This window comes from Neospora caninum, chromosome VIII (genome assembly GCF_000208865.1).
Source record: "Neospora caninum Liverpool complete genome, chromosome VIII".
Classification (NCBI taxonomy): domain Eukaryota; phylum Apicomplexa; class Conoidasida; order Eucoccidiorida; family Sarcocystidae; genus Neospora; species Neospora caninum.
Genome location: NC_018395.1, coordinates 5846751 through 5869504, shown reverse-complemented (window position 1 = coordinate 5869504; position 22754 = coordinate 5846751). Strand labels below are relative to the sequence as shown.

The 22754-nt window shown below is 49.5% G+C and overlaps 1 protein-coding gene across 1 annotated transcript; it reads left to right on the top strand.

Annotated features, from left to right (window-relative positions):
* Positions 1–348: 348 nt before the first annotated feature.
* Positions 349–21351, top strand: NCLIV_037320 (MGC78790 protein, related; the record flags this gene model as incomplete). The annotated part of the gene is made up of 31 exons (XM_003883933.1): positions 349–417; positions 1010–1084; positions 1763–1959; positions 2553–2605; positions 3218–3396; positions 3982–4030; positions 4627–4766; positions 5660–5878; positions 6356–6696; positions 7298–7351; positions 7816–7940; positions 8455–8631; positions 9391–9669; positions 10089–10171; positions 10690–10960; positions 11561–11628; positions 12290–12442; positions 12820–13080; positions 13724–13901; positions 14750–14826; positions 15240–15307; positions 15718–15827; positions 16207–16385; positions 16891–16956; positions 17259–17352; positions 17997–18212; positions 18684–18730; positions 19798–19864; positions 20347–20429; positions 20907–21002; positions 21262–21351. The coding sequence occupies 31 exons, from the start codon at positions 349–351 to the stop codon at positions 21349–21351; spliced, it is 4164 nt and encodes a 1387-aa protein (XP_003883982.1).
* Positions 21352–22754: the final 1403 nt, after the last annotated feature.

Genomic DNA, 22754 nt, shown 5'->3' with positions numbered 1-22754 from the left:
GTCTCCCTCTTGTTCTCTGTTCTAACCCCTCTCTTCGTGTTTTCCAGCGATGGTTGTGTTTATCGTTGATGTTTCACTCGCTGAAGTTTGACAGAATCAGCGTAGAGTCTTCTCTTTCCTGCCTTCGTCGCCCACTCACCATACAAACAAAACGCATGTAAACATATGCATGTTTGGGTCTCTATGTGCGTATCTGCATGCTCATCTGCATATACATATATACATATATACATATATATATATATATATTTGCGAGTAATTGTAACACTGGGTGAGGGAGACCATTTTTCTTTTGGTGAACGTCTGTTTTTCAAGAGCTTTGCCTGTGTTGTTAATTGCCAGAAAACGATGGCGGTAACACACCGGGGAGACGGGGCCGTTCTCCTCATTTTTCCGGAGATCATGAGAACGGAAAAGGTGAGACAAGGGCCGCACTCGCCGCTGGCGCTTTCGGGCACACGCCACATCCACAGGGAGGAGGACGGAACGCGGCGATATAACGCTCTCAAGCGTCTCACGAAGCAGCGAAAGGCTGCGCGGTCCTCACCCTTCGTTCACTATGTTCAGTCTTGACTGTTCAGCGTCTTACACATACCCCCTTTCACCTTGTGTAGATGTAGACAGGAACGCTGTTTTGCGTTGCCGGAATACCCGTGCAGTGGTGTATGTAGAGTTTCTGGGTAGGAAGCCACGTGTGTTGTATTTGTGGGAGAGTCTCAGGTGAGACAAAAAACTGAACAGACGTCCCCACCAAAAAAGGGCAAGTGTCTTTTCAAATGCGTTCAAATCTTACGCTTTGCCGCTGTACAGATATATATACATATGCGTTTCTATCTTAACGAATATACGTGTACATGTGTGCTCGTGTGCCTGTGTCGGCGTGGTTTCATGTTTTGTCTGTGTGCGGTTATACATTGAGAGCATATTTGCTTTCCTCAGATACAAACGAGACGAGAGCTTTTCGACATCATGTGTTTGGATTCCGTCGCGTGCCGGGTTTTGCTGGCAGATCCCTTCGATCGTCGACTTCCTCCTCGACAAGGACTTCGACATCATCCGGGAAAAGGAATTCTGCTTCACGCACGTAAGAGAGACAGTTTGGACCGGTCCGGCAGGCACGCGTCTGTTTGTGAGATGATCCAGCAATCTTTACCTCACGCCACTTTGGGCCCAACAGCGAACCGCCAGGGAAAAAAGATCGCCTCGTCGAGGAAAGGGATGCTCCTACCCAGACACGGTTCCCCCCCGATCGGCTGTCTCTCTCCGTTCTAAAGAGAGCGCTTTACAAGCTGCTCGAAGGAAAACAGTAGTGCGCCTGTGTGCACCCTCACCATCCAAACGCACTGCTGCACATCGAAATACGTAGAGAAGTCACACATTGAAAAACTGAATCTTTCAACTTCACCAAACGCGGGCCTCTACAAAGATATGCATCCTATGCACCCAACGCATGCACATGTAGGTCGTAAGGAATGAGACGATATGCATGCGCGCAACACCTGCTGTACATATTATAAACATATATATATATATATTTATCGAGAGACAGAGCAAGAGAGCGACGTGGACGGATATTTTCACATGTGTACTTATGCACATATGTACGCATGTGTATTCGCACAGATGAATACTGTTAAGTGCGTGTAGGGAGCCGCACGGATATGCACTCGTATATCTATGTATCCACATATATACATATACTTAGGTATAGAAATACCAGATGAATTGCGGTTTTATCTATGAAGGCTTTGTTACCCTGCAGACTGAAGCGGCGCGGTTCTTCGAGGAGACTCCGGCGTCGACGGAGAGGTCGGTTTTTATTTCTCAAGTTTGCTCCGGCCTGGTCCGCCTCCAAGTTCTTCAGCACCCCGAGGGTCTGACCGTCTCGCGTCTCCTCGACGTAGTCGGCCCAGAAGATGTTCAAGAGGCGAAGAAGGCGCAAGAATCGGGTCATCCAAAGTGCGTGGCCTTCGTCGCTCGTCCTCTGGTTCGCTTGCGTCTTTGATGGAAGAGAAGTGGGCCATGTGGGAAGCATACGGCTCCTACAAGAGGCAAACACAAGCGGCGCCTCTTGGCTCAGCTTCTCCGTCGCTTTTCGGCAAGTGGTCTCTGATCGCTCTCGGTTTCGTCCACATTCGCGCGTGTCAGGACTCGTTCACAGGTGCCTTTGTTGGGGTCTCCCCATAGAGTGCAGTCCTCCTGTGCGCTTTTTCTTCAGTCTACGCGCGCTGTTCCTCCCCGATGACGGCTTCGCGGGCTTCTACTGCAGCGGCTGCGACTGGGCGTTTCAACGTGACATGGAATTCTTCTTTCCCTGTCGTAGGCGAAAAAAAAAGCGAGCAGATAACAAAGCATCCCCCCAGAACAACCGTTTGTACCCCGGCGCATTCCGTGACTCCCCGCTTCTTGCACATTTGAATGAAGACTTATTCATAGAAAGGAACGTCTGTACATGTAAAGGAATTCGGCGTGTCGACACAGGCTTGCATCTGACACTCGTCCTTCGCAATCTCAGGGTCTGCGGTCGCCTCATGACACCATGAAACTTACAGAGCTCATGTGTTCGAGCCGGCATTACCTAACCCGTTCATTCTCGTTAGGTTTGGTAATGCACCCTTCCGTTTTCTTATTTACTCAAGGTGCGCAATACCAAACGGAAAACAACTGAAAAGCTGGACTCCCGGCTACGCTTTAGAACATGGGATTCCTACGTTTCTACAAATCACCCTTTCCTGGGAAGGTCGACAACTGCCTTTGTGTCGTACCCTTTCGGTATGTATGTATGTATATACGTATGTAGGTGTATATGTATGTATGTATGTATGTATGTATGTATGTATGTATGTATGTATGCGTTTGCCTGTGTGTTTATACGAGCAATCTCTCGATGTCTCTCTCTCTCTTTCTCTGTGTCTACCAGCGACTGTTTCTGCCTGTGTATCTCTGTCGAAATCATCCCTCTTTGTTTCCCTACGCACATTTCTCTCTTTATCTATCCAGGTAGTTTCTCTCTCTCGGCAACTCTGCTCTCTGTCTCCCTGAGCTTCGCTCTTCATCTCTCTCAAGCTGGAACAGCTGTGACGATGCACAATGCTCCCACTCTCGTGAACCATCCACACAGATGCACAGGAACACGCTGCTGTCTGTAGAAAACCGCGTTCACTGCTCAGGTCCGATGTATCGCGTTTTTCGTCGCCTTGCGCGCGCCTCCTTGCAGTTGACAGGTGTCCAGTCGAGAGGACGTTCGCGATGATCAAACCGGACGCCGTGGCTGCCGGGGCGTTTGAGCAGATCAGAGACGAAATCCTGGATTCGGGACTCGACATCATTTGCCAGAGGCACCTGCGCTTAACTGAAACAGCAGTCGATGCTGTGTACGAAGAGCACAAAGATAAGGTGAGCAACAGAAAGGTCGAAACGGACACACAACGTCTGTGAGCAGAAAACGCTCGATAGGTGACACCACTAGTCCGTAGGGACACATATATTTACATACATGCATATGGATGTGAAAAGCAGTACATAGTCAGGGAGACTTGGGTCGATCTGCGCGTATGTAAATGGACACATGTATCCATATTTATCTATATATATATATACATGTGTATGCTGATCTAGATATGTAGATGTCCCGATGTGTGTATATCTTTACATATGCGTGCATGTACCATTACATGTGTGGATGGTTGTATACAAAGAAGCAACGATCTATGCATCTTTCTGTACCGGTGAAGAGATGTGCTTGCCGTCTCAGCTGAGCAGCAGCCGGGGTGTGGAAGTTTTTTCTCAACGTCAACAGAACCGTGGGAATTCTGATTCGGGCCCTCATCGTCGTTCTTTTTTTGCTACATCTTCGTGTCCCCACCGGAATTCCACGGCCATGAAACTTTCTCTTCACATGCTTTCGCACAGGCGGAAAACACCCTTTGTCCGTCTCACCACAGCTTTGACGACCGCGTGATTTGGCTCTTTTGCTTTCAGCCTTTCTTCGACGATCTTCGCCTGTTTCTCACAGGCTCGGATGGAGTAGGTAGGACGGCAATTCAGTTTGGCCCTCGCAACAACGGCGACGCAATCTCGAGCTGCTGAGGGGGCAAGTGGGCGCGTGAGGCTGCTCGTCTCCTCATGTCCGGACGCGTGTGCCTTGCGGCACTTGAACACGATTCGCTTTTCGTTGCATCCACAGTGACGCCAGCTTCGAGCTCTGGGCTGGCCTTCTTTGTGTCGGTTGCGACCGCGTTCCACAGATATCTACCTCTGTCTACGTCGACATCTCGTGGCGGTCTTCTCGTGTGCAACTGAGCGGATGTGCTGCGAAAAAGGCTGAAGGGCCGAAGACGACTCTGCGTGCCCATTGTGGTTCTCGATGAAGTCCGTTAAGCTGGGAGGTCGGGACTTGCCCGCGGTTTCCTCCAAAACCTTCTCGAGCCTCCCGCGAGCATCACCGAGAAAAGGGAAAGCGGCACCGACAGTCTACGACGTTTGGTGCTGCCCGTGCAGGAGCGCTGTGGTCCAGAGCCGCCGGAGGCTGCATCGCTCGCGCACTTCTCTGTGGTTTTTAGCTGCCAGACAAGCGGAAAACCCGAGCGAAACAGAAACGAAACTGCGCATCTTTTGGGCGTGCAGCGGTCTTGATTCTCGAGGGCCAGGCAGCGATCAGAAGATGGACGCTGCTTTGCGGCCCAGCCGACAGCGCCCGAGCGCGCCGAATCGCGAAGGGAACACTCCGCGCCCGCTTTGGCTCAGATGCCACGCAAAACGCCGTTGTAAGAAAGACCGACAGCGAAGAGAAACGGAACGACACGGAAAACAAATGCAAAACTCATATATCTACGTACATGCATATATATGTATATAGAGGCGTGCATAGAGCCATAGATCTGGCCGTGTTGCTATATCTGTATCTGTACATGTATGTCGTTCTCCGTGTACATATATATATATATATATATTTGCATACACATCTATGTAAATCTCTACGCATATATGGACAACCGCGGACATGTTTACAAATGTATAAAAACGAGGATATACATATTTCCATGTGCGCTGACTCTCTCTCTCTTTCTCTCTCTCTCTCTCTCTATATATATATATATATATATGAGATTGAATATGCGTATTGGGATCCGAATAGATATGCATGTTTACCCATGTATGTACTCGAGGATTTGCTCTTGGATGAGTAGTTACAGATTATGCGACTTGCGTGTGGAGAGGGTTTTGTCAGTCGTCTGTGCCCAGGAGCCCCGGCGCTCTGAGAGGTTGGACAGAGAGTCCTGGGCTGTTTGTACCCGTGCGAATTTGCACATCGCTTGGTGCCTTTTCTCTTTCGAACCCACGTCCTTCGCTTCGTCCTTATTGGGCCTGCTCACTGGTTCCGGGGAAGACGTTTTCTTCTATCGTCTTGGAGAACGTCTCATCTTGCGCAGCTTTAGAGACCAGATCCTCCCGTTCTGCCTCCCGAGAGATTTCCAGCGTGGCAGAGAGAACTGTACGTGGGCACAAGTTCTCGCTTCCGCGTTGGCTCTGTCGACTTCGACAAAACTGCTGGAGAGTTCGCGAAAGCAATATAAAACGCAATACAGATGACCGTTTTACTGTTGCGTCAGATGCGTTGTATCCTTCAAGTAGCGTGGTCTCTCCTGCGCCGCTTCAGCACGGATCGGGCAGCGCGGCGGAGGTGGAGAGAGCGATGAGGCTCTTCTTCACGGAACCAGACTTTGCTCTTGAGAGGACGTTTGCGCTGATCAAGCCCGATGGAATGGCAGCGGCAATCCGACACTCCATCTTGGAGGAAATTCAAAAGAAAAGAATGCAAATCATCTGTCGAAAAGAATTCCAATTGGACAAACAAGGCATTCTTCAACTCTACGCTGTACGACAACCAAGATGTTTGAACCTATGATATGCGAGTAGTAGATATACAGTCGTTATGTTTATGTTCATGCATTCCTATACATGACCAAGACAAAATGCCATATGCGCTCAAATGTCTCTCTCTATATACATGCACATAGTATCGAATAGCATAGCTGTTTATGTATATATATATATATATAGATGCATGCCTGTTCATGCCTGTTCATGCCTGTGTGCAGACTTACATCTAGGTTCCTCTCCCTCTCTATATAGATGTGTTTGGTATGAAAATGATGCAATTTACGCCTGACCCTATTCATGAAAATATAAGACCACCACACATACACACGCTGCGCTGTTTCTCTGTACGTATGTGTAGCCTTACCTATTTCTCCAATCCTAGTGTAACAGAGGTGCGATTTTATTGGCGGTTCGGTCAGTTGGCCACAGCACGTTGGTGTCTGCTCTCGCGGTTTGCGAAATTCGCTTCCAGGCGCACCACAGAGAGCCGTACTTTGCGGAGTTGAGCGAGTTCCTCGCGAGCGGGCCTGTGACGGCTCTCATCCTCATGCGTGTCGGCGCAGTGGCGGTTTGGAGGGACACCGTGGGCGTGAGAAAAGACTTGACGGCGCCGCCAAGAGGCAAAAGTTTGCGCGGCTTGTATTCGAAGAATCGCCTACGCAACGTCGTCCACGCCTCCGAGACGCGAAACCAAGCAGAACAGTCGATCGCGTTCTTCTTCCCCGAACTGCCGCTCTACCCCATCCCGCAGGCGGAGTACATCAACGACTACGTCTTTCTCAAACGGGCTGCGCCTGGAAAGACGATTGAGCGGTACGCCAATGCATGCGAAGAAAAAAGCAAAATAGCCCTACAAAGAAACATAAATTTCTGGATTACACACACATATATACATATATACATATATATGTATATTTTATATATATATATATATATATATATATATATGCACTTGCATAACGCCAGGTGCGTCGGTGCATATAGAGGTTCAAATAATGACCCGACACAGGGAAACAAAGCCGCACGCACCCATCCCAAAAGACCCCAAAAGTGCCGTAATCCGATGTAGCGATATATATCGTTTATGAAGATGGATGTCTTCATATATAGATATATATATTTATATGTATACACATTGTCTTAGTCCACGGTTTGGACTATAAATTGCCGCAGGTCGAATCGCCACCCTACATGGTGGAGATCGGAACTGCGCCAGGGGTCGAGAGAAGCTTCGCACTTTCTGCTAACGAAGAGCGCACTCTTTTTTTCTTTCATTTGCCACTGCAGCCCGAAAAGTTTGTTCTCTTTTTTCGGGGTGAGGCGCTGCGGGTTTGTGAGGACTCTGTTGTAGCCCTTTGGCTGTACAGCGTGGGACACAACGCGATTTGTTTGTGTCTTCTCTGATGCCTCGCAGCGAACCGGTGTCGCGCGGCACGGTCCCCCCGACGCTGCAAATCCTCATCTCCAAGTCGGTTTGATTCGCCACTTTCGATCCGAAAGAGAATCGGAATGACGCCCAAGCCGGGACGTGGCGCGCGGGCAAGCTTCGAGAGCCGAGCACGAAAAACAGTTGCAAATCTAGGGCTGAGGATCTACACCTTTTAAAAACACACCAGAAGCATTTGTCCGAAGGGTCTTATTCGCTGGAGCCCTTGACTCCCCGCTTTTCATTTTCTCTCTCCTTTCTCTCATCTCCGGTGATGAAGACGTAGCGCCAACAATCTAGCCCTACCTCCGTACACCGTAAGGAATCGCCAAGCGTGCGTGCCCATCCCAATGCATAATTGTACATAGAAATATCTCGTTCTCCCTCTCTCACTGGACGTATGTGTATCTATGTAAATAGAGGAGTCCGCAGGTATTCCCCGCTCTGTGGAAACGAAATAGAAGCCTGTGTGTGTGAAGAGCAACGCTTCCTGTGACGCTTCGCAGGGGGCTTGAGGCGCTGTGTGCGGTGAAGCCTCAAGGCCTCGCAGCCGTTTCGTACCTGGCCGACTGGCTTGAAAAAAACGCCCGGCAGCAGGACGTGGGAAGGCAGCTCACCGTTGACCCGACAGGTGAAGACCGCGAGGAGCACTATGCACTGAGAAAGGCGAAGACAATGCAGCAGTCCTGCAAACAAGAAGTCGAACCTCCGACGCCCCCGGGATCCTACAGTCGCCTCTCCACATTCACATATATGCATATGTGCAGACGTGTGCTAGCCCTACATATTTAATATACCATCCATATATATAAATATATATATATATATATATAAATATAAATATATATATATATATATATATATACGTATATATGTATATGTATATGGCGTACGGCAGCTACAAAAGCAACATGTTTATCTATCAGCGCACGCATGCGTTTTGGCATTCACACAGGAGGGGCGGCGAGGACTTGTGCGCAGCACCAAGGGGGAGAGTGCGCCTCGGCCGATGACACGAGGCAAGCATCTGGAGAGAGCGGCCCTCCACGGAAAGAACGCTTGAGAGGAAGACGAGGCTCGAGAGGACGCCCATCTGAAAACAGAGCAGCCTTACAGAGTTCTGAAGTGCCTCGCGTTGTTCACAGAGCCGCCCAAGAGAACCATCATCACGGTCGAAGAAGGGAAGGAAATGCCCCACGTTTTGCGGGATTCGTTGCCGAGGCCGCCGTTCTTTGTGAGAATCGTCGGCGGGCCGCTCTCAGGGAAACAGACTCTGAGCAAGCGAATCGCTGACGAAACCGGATTCGTCGCTCTCAGTTTCAGTGAGCTCGGATGCGCGAGTCGACACTCCGGACCATCCATCTGTGAATATGTAAAACGAATATTGGAAACAGATTCTCAGCGAGACTAACGGCTTTAAACGTCATCCCGTCTGGTCACGGCCATATGATCACATATAGTCTACGGTGACATATATATTACATACAGAGACCAGCATAGGCAACCGCCTGTACAATTGTGTGCATGCATAAAGTTATACATGTAACTTTGTCTATCTAGTTATGTACGAGCGCAGATATGTGCGCACACGCGAGCGCGTGGTAGGACGCAGCGGCTGCGGCGCCACGTCTTGGAAGATTCCGAGACGCCTCTGTTGCAGATGCGGAGAAGGACAAGCGCTTCGCGGGTTTAACAGACCAAGGCTAATGACGATACGGAAGTGTTGCGCGCGCGTGTGCGCACGCCTTCCCACAACTCCGAGATGCCTTGCGAATCTGTCGCACCCCTCTCTCCGCAGCGTACACGCTCTCTGCAGGCGGCGGCCGTGCGATACGCAGAGAAGCTCCTAGGCCGGACCGCATGTGGCCTTCTCTATGTATATATATATAAATATATATATCTTATATTTATATTATATATATTATATACATACATATACATATACACACATACAAAAAGACGGACATGTTTATTTGTAGAATGCCGTTCTGTCGAAGCCGCTGAAGGCAGTGTGGTGCGACCTGAGTGTGCTGCGGAGAGTGCCTTTTTATGAACCCCGATGTGCACGCGTGTGGCGCCAGAGGACGTGGCGGCGAAGGAGATTGCCTCGAAGTCAGCTCTTGGGCAGTTGCTGGAGCCGATAGTTCGTGTCGGGGAAATGCCGCCGGCGAGTGTCGAAGCCCGACTGTGGAAGTCGGCGTTCCTGGAGCACAGCGGCAACAACAGGGTTGTTATCACCAGCAGCCGTCTCTCACTGGAACGGGCCAAGAGTCTCGACAGGGAACTGGGCGGCGTTCCGGCCCTCGTCGTCTTCATCGGTTGCCCCCGCGAACTTCTCGTCTCCCGCGCAGCCAAGGCAGGTGAGAGAAAGGCGTCACTCCCTCGGGTTCGGCACAGCCTTTTCTTTTGGCAACTCGGGTTAAAAGAGAGGGACGAGCCGAGAAGATGAGGCCGGGCAATCCAGCCGAGATGGTGGGGCCCACGTTCGACAGAATGGCGAGCACGGCAACAGCGTTCTCACGGGCTGTCTCCTGATCAGGTGCCGTGTCGCTCCCGACCAACGCCCGAGTTGTTTGGAGAGGCGGCCTTGCGTTCGGAACTTGGAATTCTGGTCTATTTTCCCGTGGTAAACCCAGTCGACGAATGCCGGAAGGAGCATGCACATTATATGCAGCAGCCTAGGAGAAGAAAGAGGGTGTGGTGCACAATTCCAGCGTCGCCGGCCACCGAGTTCAGTCCACAAATCGCCGAAAATGCTGCTCTCTGCCTCGGTTCGTAGGTGCTCTGGCCCACGTGGAACAGATCGACGAGAGTCTCCAACATCTTGCAGACGTCAAAGAGTACTACCAACGACTTGGAAAGGTTCGCCGCAACAGTCACAGGAATCTCTCGAGACCGCGTCCGTTGCTCGCATCTCCACATACAAACACACAGTAACGGTATATAGAAGAGACAAGGCAATGCATCGGTCCTTCCAGGTGAATACATAACGGATATGTATATATTTATGCATGTATTTAGGTATGTAGATATATGCAGATCTACTTAGTCACAGGTAGAAGTGGGGGCAACTATATGTATACATATATATATATATATATATATGTCTTTCCATTTATGTGTGTCTGTGTGGATGTGCATGCCTGTGTCACTATATGATGTTTGTGTGTCTGAGTCTGGTACCCTGCATGCGGATAATGCACCGAGAACTACTCGCCTTGGCGAGTAGGAGATAGATGCGCATGCCTCCCCGACTCTCGCTCAATCAGGTTGATATGACGAGGAACGCCCCCAGACATCGGCCGTTTTGCGAGATCCTACGCGCCTGGGAGTCAAAATCGATTCGGGCTCCTTCACGTGCGTGTGCAATTGACGTTTAGGTCTTTGTCGTTGACGGGGCGTTGTCGGCGGCGGAAATGTTTCAGCAAGTTCGGCATCTGTTTCTGCCTGTGGTAACCTACCTGCTGGCGCCTCCGGGGCTTCCCTCGAACGAAATCGCAAAGGAGCTGGAAGGCGAAGATGCGAAGCACGTCGACGTGCTGAGTCTGCTGCAAGACCGCGCGAGGCCTGTCGCTGTCGCGCACACTCTCACGTCGGCGTCGGCTGTTTGTCCGCTCCTTGTCGACAACCTCAGAGAACTGCAAAACCAGGGTGCGCAGTGAGGCCCATGCACCAGTGCACGGAATCTGCGGTGGAGCACCAGACAGGAACAGCTTTCGCGAAGGCGACGCCAACAGGGCCGGCTCCAGAGCTCTGAAGTTCCACACGCTTATCTACTTGTTGTGTGTGGCTCCGTGCCTGTATCTCCGTAGGCATATTATCTATCCTTTATTCTAACTAGCACACGTACCTGTGAAACGCATATGTATATCTCTACTTCTATATCTTGCGAGCTTTGTCGCGCCCCATCCTTCGCGCCTGTGAGTAGTTTTGGCTCTGCACATCTGTGAATACCCGGACGTTTTCTAGGCAGCGAGCTGGCCACATCATGCTCTCGCCCCTAGGCACGCCAGTAGACACTCCCTAGAACGAATTGGGTAGAAGGTCATTGCCGTCTCACCTTCTCTACGCCTCTATAGCTAACTATCTATCCATGCCATATATATATGTATATATTATATGGATAAATAGTTCGATATAGAGGCCTAGTGCAAGAAACATGCATAGGAGCGGGCGGGCGGCAATGACGGTGACTGGCGTGTTGGGGAGACCTTAACGCCAGGTTGTTTTCGAAGGCTTGGTTTTTTGCAGGCAACGACCAGTTCGTTATCACCGATTTCCCGCTAACTGTCAAGCAGATGAGATTCGTCGAAGAACAAGTAAAGAAGAGTTCCTCACATTCTCCGTATCTCTCTGTATCGCGGTGACCGAACGCCGAGACGCGTCTCTCAGAGGCGGCTCTGTGGAGTCCCCTGCTTCGAGGCCTGTCGAAACCATAATATTGCGGAACGCAACTGTGGACCCTCGGGCCGTTCCTGAGCATGCTCGTGTTCGCTTGCTCATGTTCGGCGTTCAGTCGATGCATTGATCTCTTAAGCTACGATCCTTAGACAGAGTGTTCCACGTGCACGCATCTGCAGGGTATTGACGTATTGCATTGAGGCGCTTGAGACGCTATGGAGACACACGCAGATCCATATGGCTGTTTATCCAGATGACTACGCGTAGACATAGCTATATACAAACAGAGATACCCATGGAAACATATATGTATGTATCTTTATATATATATATATATAGTGCGGTGCATCTGTCTATTGCCCTCGATGAAGGGATACATAAATGCGTATACACAACTACAAGTATATATACATATGTTTATATGCATACAGCAGGGATGCCTTTATACATGTAGCTTCGTTTCAATATTCATTTCAGGTTGTGGGTGAGCTGGAGCCTTGTGGTGTCCTTCCAAAATGGGAGGCAAAGATTTTGGTAATTTTTACCGTGGAACGGCGCGTTTCGTTTCGGAGTGCGCAGGTGCCATGTACAGTCCGAGCAGTTCGCATCCGTGCGTCGCCGACCACTCTGAAAGCCTTGGAAAATGCTGGAAACTCCTCGCTGAAGGCTCTCGAGACAAGGCGAAAAGCGTTTCGATCCCAAGACATGAATGCTGTTTTTGCTGACCTCGAGGTAACCAACCCACACTTTTCGACATCACGAAGCAACTACCGAGTACCATCCACACATTTATATATTTATGTATGTATGTATGTATGCATGCATGTACGTATGTATATGACTACAAGAGGAAGAGACGTTCTAAAGCATGCTATACGTGACACATAGATATATCTGTAGAGACGTGTTTGGTGGACACGCACTTCAGCCGTGAGGAAACTGGAGCTCTTTGGCAGGCTTCGCTGGCTGTGGAGACGACCGGATAACCGGTGAACGGCTACGTGTTTGCATGCTTCCCAGCACTATTTATCTGTCGGCACTGGCAACATCCCACCGCGACTGCCTGGACCTTCTCGCGTACTTGGCTTCGCTGCTGCGTGTCGGTGCAGGCTCGGAGAGTCTTACAAACGGTCGATTGCGATGTTCTGCGAGAGTGTCCCTTAGCAGCGACGAGCCGCTCTGTGGGGCGGAGACTCCTCGATCTGCTGTCTCCCCTCGGCCCTCGCGCGACGATCGTCGTGGGACCTCCCGGCTACGACGCAGCTCCTCTCGCTCTCGCACTCTCCAAATACAAGAAAAAAGCGCTCTTCCTCGACTGCGACGCTTTACAAACTCATGCACTGGAGACGGGGAGCTGCCAGACGCTGCCAGTACGAGATACACATGCATGCCCCAAAAACATCGTCAGAAAAAAAAAGCTCTGCGGACGCATCCATAAATGAAAAAGTACATATATATAAATATGTAAATGCCTATCGAAGCGACTACACATATGTAGATACGTGCATATCTAGGTGCGGATGTGCACATGCATCTGTGTAGAAAGTTATATCCGTGTCGCCGGAGTTAGAGCCTCCTACGAAGAAAAAAACGCGAGGCGCGTTTGCAGTTCTGGCTGCTTACCTCAAGTGTCTAGCTCCAACATGGAGGCAAATACTCCCACATATACCACTGCATGCGTGCATGCGCATCTCTTTAGGTTGATCGAGACAAAAACTGAACAAACACCCACAGATATATATATATATATATATATATACATACATATATATACATATATATACATATTTATATGTATGTATATATATATATATATATATATATAAATGTGATTGAACGTGGATCTTGCAGATGCCCAGTTGGGTCTGTGGACTGTGTAGCAAGATGTCCTCCCCGTTGGCGTGAAGACGTTTCCCGCCAGCGTCCTCGGTCACTTTAGGTGGTGTATGTCGGCGGTTGGTCGTCTGCATGCGTTTTGATTTTTCCGCCTCTGGGATCTCTTCCGTGTTTCAGGCGATGGCCGACCCGCGCACTTGTGCGCGGACGGTTCGAGCGGCGCTTCACCGCATGCGAAGCGAATCTGCCGTTTTAATCAATTTGCCTCGCACTTGGGGAGATGCGGAGTTGAGTAGCTTCGACGAGAGCGTCCACGTCGAACAGGTTGTCCGTGTCCGAGGCGCCTCGCAGCTGGGTCAGTTCCCTGAGTTCTGGAAAAGAAACTGTGCGGCAATGCTGCAGCCGACAAGACGGACAACGAAGGAGCTTCGGTTCCTGGGGCGATGACACTGAGAATTCACATCTACGGCCATCTATAAGTATCGACATTCTGTAATGCTCTCTCCACCTCAATCGCTCTATGTCTCCATACGTGTGTACGTGTTTCAATATACCCATATACATACAGGCACAGGTGCTGTGTATATACACAGAGCGAGGGACTGCGAGGTTTGTGTAGACGTGCGCGTGTCCGTCTTGGTCATGCATATATTCTCACCAAGTACTTTGTTGCTGTCACAATATCTTTTTGTTCCACCTGCCATGGAGAGCATCTAGCATCTCCTGTATCCGAGGACACGCTTTCCGTTCTTTGCTTCGCAAAACGAATTCCTCGCCACATAGATGCGAGTAGAAGGGGGTACTGTAGTCGAACTTTCCTCCACTACACAGATATGCATGCATGGTACAGGATCGGTCGTTTCGACTGTGTCTCTTCCCCCAGTCTCAACAAATATATATATATATATATATATACATACATATGTATATGCACATATGTATGGATTTATGGGTGTACGCTTGCGTGCAGGTGGATTAACATATATATATATATGTATATATATATATATATATGTATATATATATATATATATATATATATATATATATATTCCTGAATGCTGACCCTAATGGGGATTTTTCATAAAGGTGTATGTCACCGTTTTTATCTTTATATCTATGTGTGTAAAACCGTGGCTTTGAATATTTGACCATGCGAAAACATGCGCCCCCACACATTAATCTGAAAATGTGTTTAATCAGATCCTGCGTCTCGGCCCGAGGACACGGAAGCCCAACGTCGCTTTCTGCAAATCGTGACACAATATTTCAACAAAAAGGTGAGACAGGGGGGAAACGTGCGGCGCTGGCAGGATTTCGCCTTCCTCCAGTTTGTTAGCTGCGGCTTGGTTTTTTTTCGGTCCACCTTTTGTGCCTCTTCTCCGTCGCGTGCCCTTGCTTTCCCCCTCATTCTTGCGGTCTATCTTTCTATCTATCCAAATCCTTCTCAATCAGCAGTCCCCTCTCTTTCCTTACCTCGATCGCTCATCTATGTATATCTCTTTACCAACATATTTCCGCCGTTCTCAGTATCTCTTCATCTCAGTTTCACCTCCCTCGCTCTCTATCTCTCCGTGGCTTTCCCGCTTTCTCTCTCTTCACCTGTATCTAGCCCCTTCGTTTTCGCTTTGCCTCTTTGTCGCCCTCTCTGAGTTTGTCCCTGCTCCCCGCTTTTTGCCGCGCCTGACAACAGCTGAAAGTGATCGAAGTTCGAAACGAGGCCGATAGGAGTGCCGAAGACCTCGCGACCGAGATCGTGAGGTAGGCTTACGGTTTTCTCTCCCCCTTCTCGATTCGTTGTTTCCCCCATTTGGAACAGCAAAGTGACACGGCCCTTGAAGAGAAACCTGGACTGCCTTGCAGAAGGAAAAGAATCTTCAGCCACATGCGTGGGCGACTCCAGCATTGCAGGCACTGTAACCCAAATGCCTCCGTGGACACAGAGCAAGGTGGTGTCTCGCTTTACCCATCACCTCTCCGCTGTTCACGTTCATCGACCTGACTCGAGGTTCAAAGGAACAACTACAGGCATGCCTTGAACGACGCCAGTGATCCTGCGCGGGGAACTGGGGCGTCTTGCTGAGTTAACGAAACACGGATTTGCATGTGACGACCTTTGAGAAGCAAAGCCGAGAAACAGGCTGGGCTTTTGTTCTTTTGATGCCCGACAGAGGGACGCAGCCGAGCGTTGTCGCTGTCGGCGCACCTCCGACAATCGACACCCGAGACGTGGCGAAGAGCCTCTGCGACATACTGCAGTATAAGATCCTCCCAGATATCGGTAAGCGCCGTCTGCCTCCCACGTTCTTTCAACCTCTCTCCTCGAATGAATTTCTCATTTCCTGCCTATCGTTTCATCTCTCTTCTGTAGTGCCTCTCGTATTTCCCGGCTGCCGTTCCGTTTCTCGCTTCTACGCTCTCTTTTTTTATCTCTTCCTTTCATTCGCTATCGTGGGGAGTCTGTAGCGCCACTGGTGAGTGCGGTGAACGGCGTGGAGCTTCAGCCTCTTCCAGGGCGTTGCGGAACGATTTCGCAGAGCCGCAAAACTTGGCATGGCTTCGCGCGGGAGACCCGACAGCGGCCAAACCGGCCGACGTCCTTGAGAGGTTCCACGGTCTCACGGGCGTTTTCACTTCTTCGTGATTGTGTCCTTTTTCAGAGGCTCTGGTTCCGTCTGTGGCGCGGGCGGAGATGCGCGATCTTTCGCAGAAGAAGATGAAAGCGGTCCTCGACAGTCCAAGTCTTCTCGCCGCGACGGTAGCGAAGGCCCTTAAAGCCGATGCTGAACTGCAAGGCTGCGGCTGCGTTCTCTTGGGCTACCCAAAGACAGTTGAGCAGGTGTGCGACTCGGCATGGTGTGTAGAGGTCTCCTTAGCCGTTTGTCGCGTTCTCCATGGACGCGAGAAGCGACGGGAACGGCGTTGCTCCTGCCTCCATCGAGACTGTCGAGCACCGGTCGGCAACAGCAGGGAACTCAGAGGCCGCTGCGCGTGCTGGCGACAGGGAGCGCGACAAGAAAGAGAAACAGGGAGGGAAAGGGAGAGAAAGAGAGAGAAAGAGAGAGAAAGAGAGAGGAAGAGAGAGGAAGAGAGTTTAACATACAGACCAAAGAACACCAAAGATAGAGAGGGGCGAAGAGGGAAGCAAAACGCGAGAAAAGAAGAGAGAGCGGAGAAACAGTTTTACCTGCAGAGAAAACGAAAAAGACAGACCTAGGGTGAACCAACGACGATGCAGGCGGCAGCCGGAACGACGAGCAGAGAGGGCCGGGAGGCGAAGGTGAGAGAGATCCTAGGCCAAAGATATCATACGCTGCGGTCCCTGTTCAATGTGATTTTCGCAGGCTTCTGCCTTGCTCAAGCACGGCGTCAAACTCGAGAAATTTGTTCAAGTTACCATCTCCGCGGAGGTGAGGACATGCTGCGGCCTCTCTCGCAGGCAGCAGAAACATTTGTTTCGTGAACGGCGTGTCCCAGGAGCCCACAGACCGGATGCACGCTTGGATATAAAGGAACGTGGAACCTCCTCGCAGAAAAAGGGTGTCTTTAGCTCGCGTTTCCTACGTGTCGCTTCCCAGCTGGATCGGCCAAGACACCGTGCTGGACATTGAACTGGAGAAGACAGGCGAGAGCGTCAAACACAAGGCTCTACTCGCGCGGGCACACGAAAGCAACGGGGGTTGTTTTTTGTCGTTTTGTTCTCACCGGGCAGGCAGTCTTGCAGCGTCTCAGTGAAAATGAAGATCCGCCGGAAGTCGACCAGGAAGAGCTAGAAAGCAGCCTCAACGCGTACTACGTCAACGAAGGTGAGGCGTTGCACGAAACTACCTTCATCCGGAGGACTCAGCTAGAGCCAACATTTTACGGTAAATCCATGGCGACGTTTTGCTCTTTCGATGTATCTTTATCTATCTATCTGGCTGTCTATCTCTCTGTCTTTCTATCTATCTATATGTATGTATGTGCGTATATCTATCTATCTATCTATCTATCTATCTATCTATCTGTCTATCTATCTATACATACATACATACATACCAGAAGCGCCTGTCTTGAAAAAATCTCCATCCCAGATGGGCATGGGCACCTTGAGTAAGAGACACAAACGAATACAAAAGATACACCGGTCACGTCCTTTAGTGTATTCATGTGCATATATATATATATATATATATATATATATATACGAATGTAGGTACACACATATATGTATATATGCATCTGTCCCTTGCACACATTTACCTGTGCGTATGAAATACTCCTGAACTCTTTTCGATGTGTCTAAGTGTGGAGGGTCTAGAACGCAGCGAGGTTTCTACCTCGAACTGCTCGATTTGTTTGCAGAGACGGACCAATCGAATCGTGCGCACTCAGGGTGGTCAGGCGGTCCATTGGGGCTCTGTGGGGGCTGAGTCCGCCCTCCTCTCTTGGTTTTCCTGCGGCTGTGCAGACTCGCTTAGCCGGTTCTTCGAGGCCCGCGGGGAGTTGGTGAAACTGGACGGGACTTCCGCGACGCTGGCTGAAGCCTGCGCTGCCGCATTCAGGCCTCGCGTTGTTCTCTTTCCAAGTGCCCATCTCCATTCTTCTCTCGCGAGACAAGTCGCGTCGGCTGTGGCAAAAACCCGACACGCGCGGGTTGTCGACGTCGCCCAGTTCCACGTCCCAGGTCAGGCCGCCAACGGATATATCTCTTTCGTTTCACAAGTACATACATATACATCCATTTGCGTGTATTCAGCCTGGCCCCGGGGATGATGTACTGTGCTCGAACGCAAATCTAGGTCTCTGCATTTCTACCCACAGCTGCTGGGAACGTTTGTAGAGCTTGCACACAAAGAACGTGAGTTTTTCTTACTCTCCCGCGGGAGGCATACACGCCTACGTACCTGCAGACTGGTGGTCTTTAGCGGCATGAAAAATTCTGTCGCCGTCGCTATGCTGGTGCCTCTCCATGCACACTGGGCATTTGGGGAGCTCGCGCGGAAGCGCGTCAGACATCAAACAGCCTCTACAGAGGCCAGCCGATTTTGTCGACTGCGGCGACACGTCTCGGCTGTCCAAGGATCAATCGCCGCCCCACATCGTGGGAAACCCGATTGTTCTATTTTGGTGTCGATTCCTGTTCCTTCGGAAGCAGAGACCCGCAAAGGCGCAGCACCAGAGGAAGGCGTTTTCCGCGATTTAGTACGTCCAGCAGCTATCTCCTCGCCTCCTGCCGACGACTCCTGCAGGCTCGCAAAAGCATTAGTCCTAGATTCACCAGGACAGTCTCACTCGCAAGCACGCCTGTCTCTACGTATACATATATATATATATATATAAATATATACATATATATATATACATATATATATATATATATATATATATATGGAGCTATGGTGATTTATATACACAGATGCACTTGGTCACATGCCTTCTCTCATCCATGTTTCTGTGCATGGATATTAATCTATATCTGGGCACGCAAATCGCCAGTGTCGAGTTCGGTGATGTAATTCTTTCCTTTCGGTTTGCTTCCGTTTTGATCTCGGGTCTTGGTCCTTCTCGTTCAGGCGACGGCGCAGCCGAGAGACTTGGCTGCTCACCGCAATGCGAACGCGGAAGCGACCGCACTGCTCCTCGCGGAGCTCAGGCGCTCACCCTCGGAAACTCTTGTCGTCTGTGGATTTCCCTTCGCAGTATGCACAGAACCTTGAGACGGGGAAACGGAAAGAGTCGAGCGAGGATCCGATTCGAAACATCGCGTCGTCGCCTGTTTTCTTTTCTCGATTCCTAGGCCCGCTGCAACTGGTAGCTTATGGTTAGATACTCAGAAAGACGTGTGAGGTACCAAGAGACCTAGTGAAGCACTTCGAGCGCCTCTCGCGCCACGGACCTATCCATTAAAACGATGCTTCAATTTCTCATTTATTCACAGGCGAACAAAGGGGACATATGTTTATACATGTATTATTTGTATAGTTCTTTGTATCGATGTGTATTTATATATATAATCGTAAGTTGATAGGCTTCTTTCTCGGGCGTCGCGCGCCCCTCTGTCAGTCTCTCGCGTGCCTGCCTTCTGTTTCGTTTTGCTTTCGTTGTGCCTCACTCTTCGACGTCGCCGAGAGTGCGTCGCGGCCCAGAGCGGAGTAACCCGATTCCCAGAGAATGCGGAAAAGAGACTTGTAACGCTGGTTCAGAGAAAAGGAGGCGTTTTGCTTTCGGGCCTCATTTGCCATGCAAAACGAATCCTGTGCTGGGTACAGCCTCTCGACAGCGAAGCTGGCGTCTTTGCTCAGCTGCTTCAACTCCAACAAGCATGCACTATTGACGGTGAGCAAAATCTTCACGTCACCCAGCTGGACTTAAGTCTACCTCTTCATGTGCAGGTGCATTCATATATATATATATATATATATATATCATATGTGTAATATATATATATATATATATATATATATATATGTATATCGTATGTAATATATATATATATATATATATGTATTCCCATACAGACATGTGGTGAGGTCGAGAGGATCGTCCGTTGGATCGCTGTGCTTCCCTTTCCATAGCCCGCCTTTCTCTCCACTAAATCGCTATGCTTATGTACGCATACGATCCTGTGAAAAGCCTTCACGTCTGCCAGCATGTATGTCACTGTGTATATTATATATATATATATATATATATATATATATACGTATATATACATACAAAGACAACCGCCTGAAATAGAGGTTAGACTTTCCAGAGCCTCTGAACCGGCTTCGCTTGGATTATGTTTGCCTTAAATGGAACCTGTCGGCGTGTTGCAGGCTTGGTATTGTTGGACCTTCCCGCGGCCGCTTTCGATACTTTGGGGTGCCTCCCAGACCTCGTTGAGACACTCGCTCTCTCGGTACGACTTCTTCACATATATATATATATATATATATATATATATATGGTTCCATCTATTCATAGGTATGTAGCTACATCTGGTGATACCTTTTAATTGGAGCATATGCATCTATCTACACATGTATATATTTTCGTGAATACAACCTCCCGAACACAGTACACAAAACACAACTGTCTCGCCCTGTATCTCAATCTATGGATCGACCGACGTTTTCCATCCAACTGTCGATCTGTGTATTGAGGTCTCTCGTTCAGGGTGTTTACATATACATGTTTCTATAACATATGGATGCAAGTTGGCAAGTGAAAACCCATGTATTGGAAGGCGTTGTAAACTCGTTTTCCCTATTTCCTGAAGAGGGGACAGGGTGAGCCGCCACGCGGTGGACTCCGTGGTTGAGCGGAAATGCCTCGAGCTCCTTTCTCTTCCCCTCTAGAGTGGAATCTTGTCTCCCGTTCTTGTCGGCTCATGTAGGTTCCTCAAGTTGTCCAACATGCTTATACAGTCAACGATCTTCTTTTCTCCGTCTTGGGAGAAAACGTGAAAGACAAAGTTCGCCTGACACTTCGCGTAGGTCCCCTCAACTGCCGCATTTGATCCGATTCGAAAGGAGCAAGTAGGCGTAACTACATAGTTATACACACATCTGCGCACAACTATGTTCATTTCTTTCTCTCGCCCTCTACGTACCTCTCTAGGTGGGTATTTCTGCCTATCTGTCTTTGTATCCTGCCTGCACGCACACGCACGTATATCCACCGTTCATCTCGATACGATTATATCTGCATCTGGTGCCTAATTTGTCTTTTTCGCTGTGCATCTCCTGTAGAGTGACCAAACAATTAAGGAAATCAAGGCGACTGTGAAAGCACAGCTAGGCCCCGCCGCCGAGCTGGCGGCGACGAGAGCGATGAACTGAAACAGATGCAGATGTACAGCCTTGGGAATGTGAAGAAGATACCCAAACCAAAAGACCACATCTGTTTTCCGTCGTTGGCTGTTCGTATCGGTGGCAGCGCGACGCGTGCTGCGTTCCCCTCTTCCGATGAAACACCTTTTCCGTCCTTCTCGAGAGCGCAAGGCTAATCAGTGACGGTTAAGAGACAGAGGAATGTAGCGACAAGTTTTACTACATATATATATATATATATATATATATATATGCAGTGGTCCTCGGCTTTGCTTGTGTTTCTTTGAATCGCCAGATTTCTCTCCTAACTGTTATATGAGTAGCCCTGTACAAGAGAGTTTGACGGATCTACATTGAGATATACCATACGAGAGTGTGCGCGACTCTGTAATTGTGTTTGTGTCTTTCTAAATGTGTGTACATCCATGCACATTTATGGTTTCAATGAACATTTGCAGAGAGGTGTCCATACACGCCACTGAGGATGAAGGCTCGTTTTGCGGGGATATGCGGCTTCTGCCACGGACATGTGAAAGCTGCTTCCAAAAAGAAACAAGCTGGGGACTCTGTATTTGCGTATGTTACAGAAGAGGGCGCTGCTTATCAACCTTTCGGTATTCGGCACTTACGAGGATGAATGCGAATATTCATTTGCATGTAGAGACGGAGACGATATTCGTCGAGGGACGCCTACACGCCTAGAACACCTCATTCAGTGCCGGCAACGAATTCGTCTTTAGTGGGGTGCTATAACAATACATTCATCTTAAAACGTTGGTGGTTTAGTTGAAATAAACCAGGAACCCCGTTCATTTTCCGTCCTCCTGAACTCTTGCAAGCTCAGGCACCGATATATCGACCTGCAGTTAACAGAAAATGTCCCACGCTGAGGATTCTTTTACACGTACCAAGAAACAGCAATGCATACCGCCGCCTCAATTTCATCTGTAGACCTCTGTATTTGGATGGCGATGCATACGTGCATTTAGATTTGCATCCTTCGTTGTGAAAAAACGGGCAGTCGACTTGGTCTCTCGACAGGAGACACGATGTTGGCGTGACCGGCAGTCGGCGCTGGAGTTTTTCTCTGCATGTGCACACGCCTCTTGCTTAGAACATACACCCTGTCTCCCAATACGGAGGACTTGGGCTGCCGAAACGCAGCTACCGGCGCTTCTCACTGCATGCGGTTTCAAGGTAAGGCAGGTCCGTAGGGTGGCATGATGTGGAAGAAGAGCCCAACAATGCCCACGGGTTTCCCTGTGTCTCTGCGCTCGAGCCGGGACAAAGACCGGGAAGGCATCCTTGAAAAACGATTGAAAAAACAGTCCCGCTTCCTCTCTGTTCGATGCAAAACTGCAACCAAATGTCCACGCCTTCTATACATCATATATGAATATACACGATGTGAG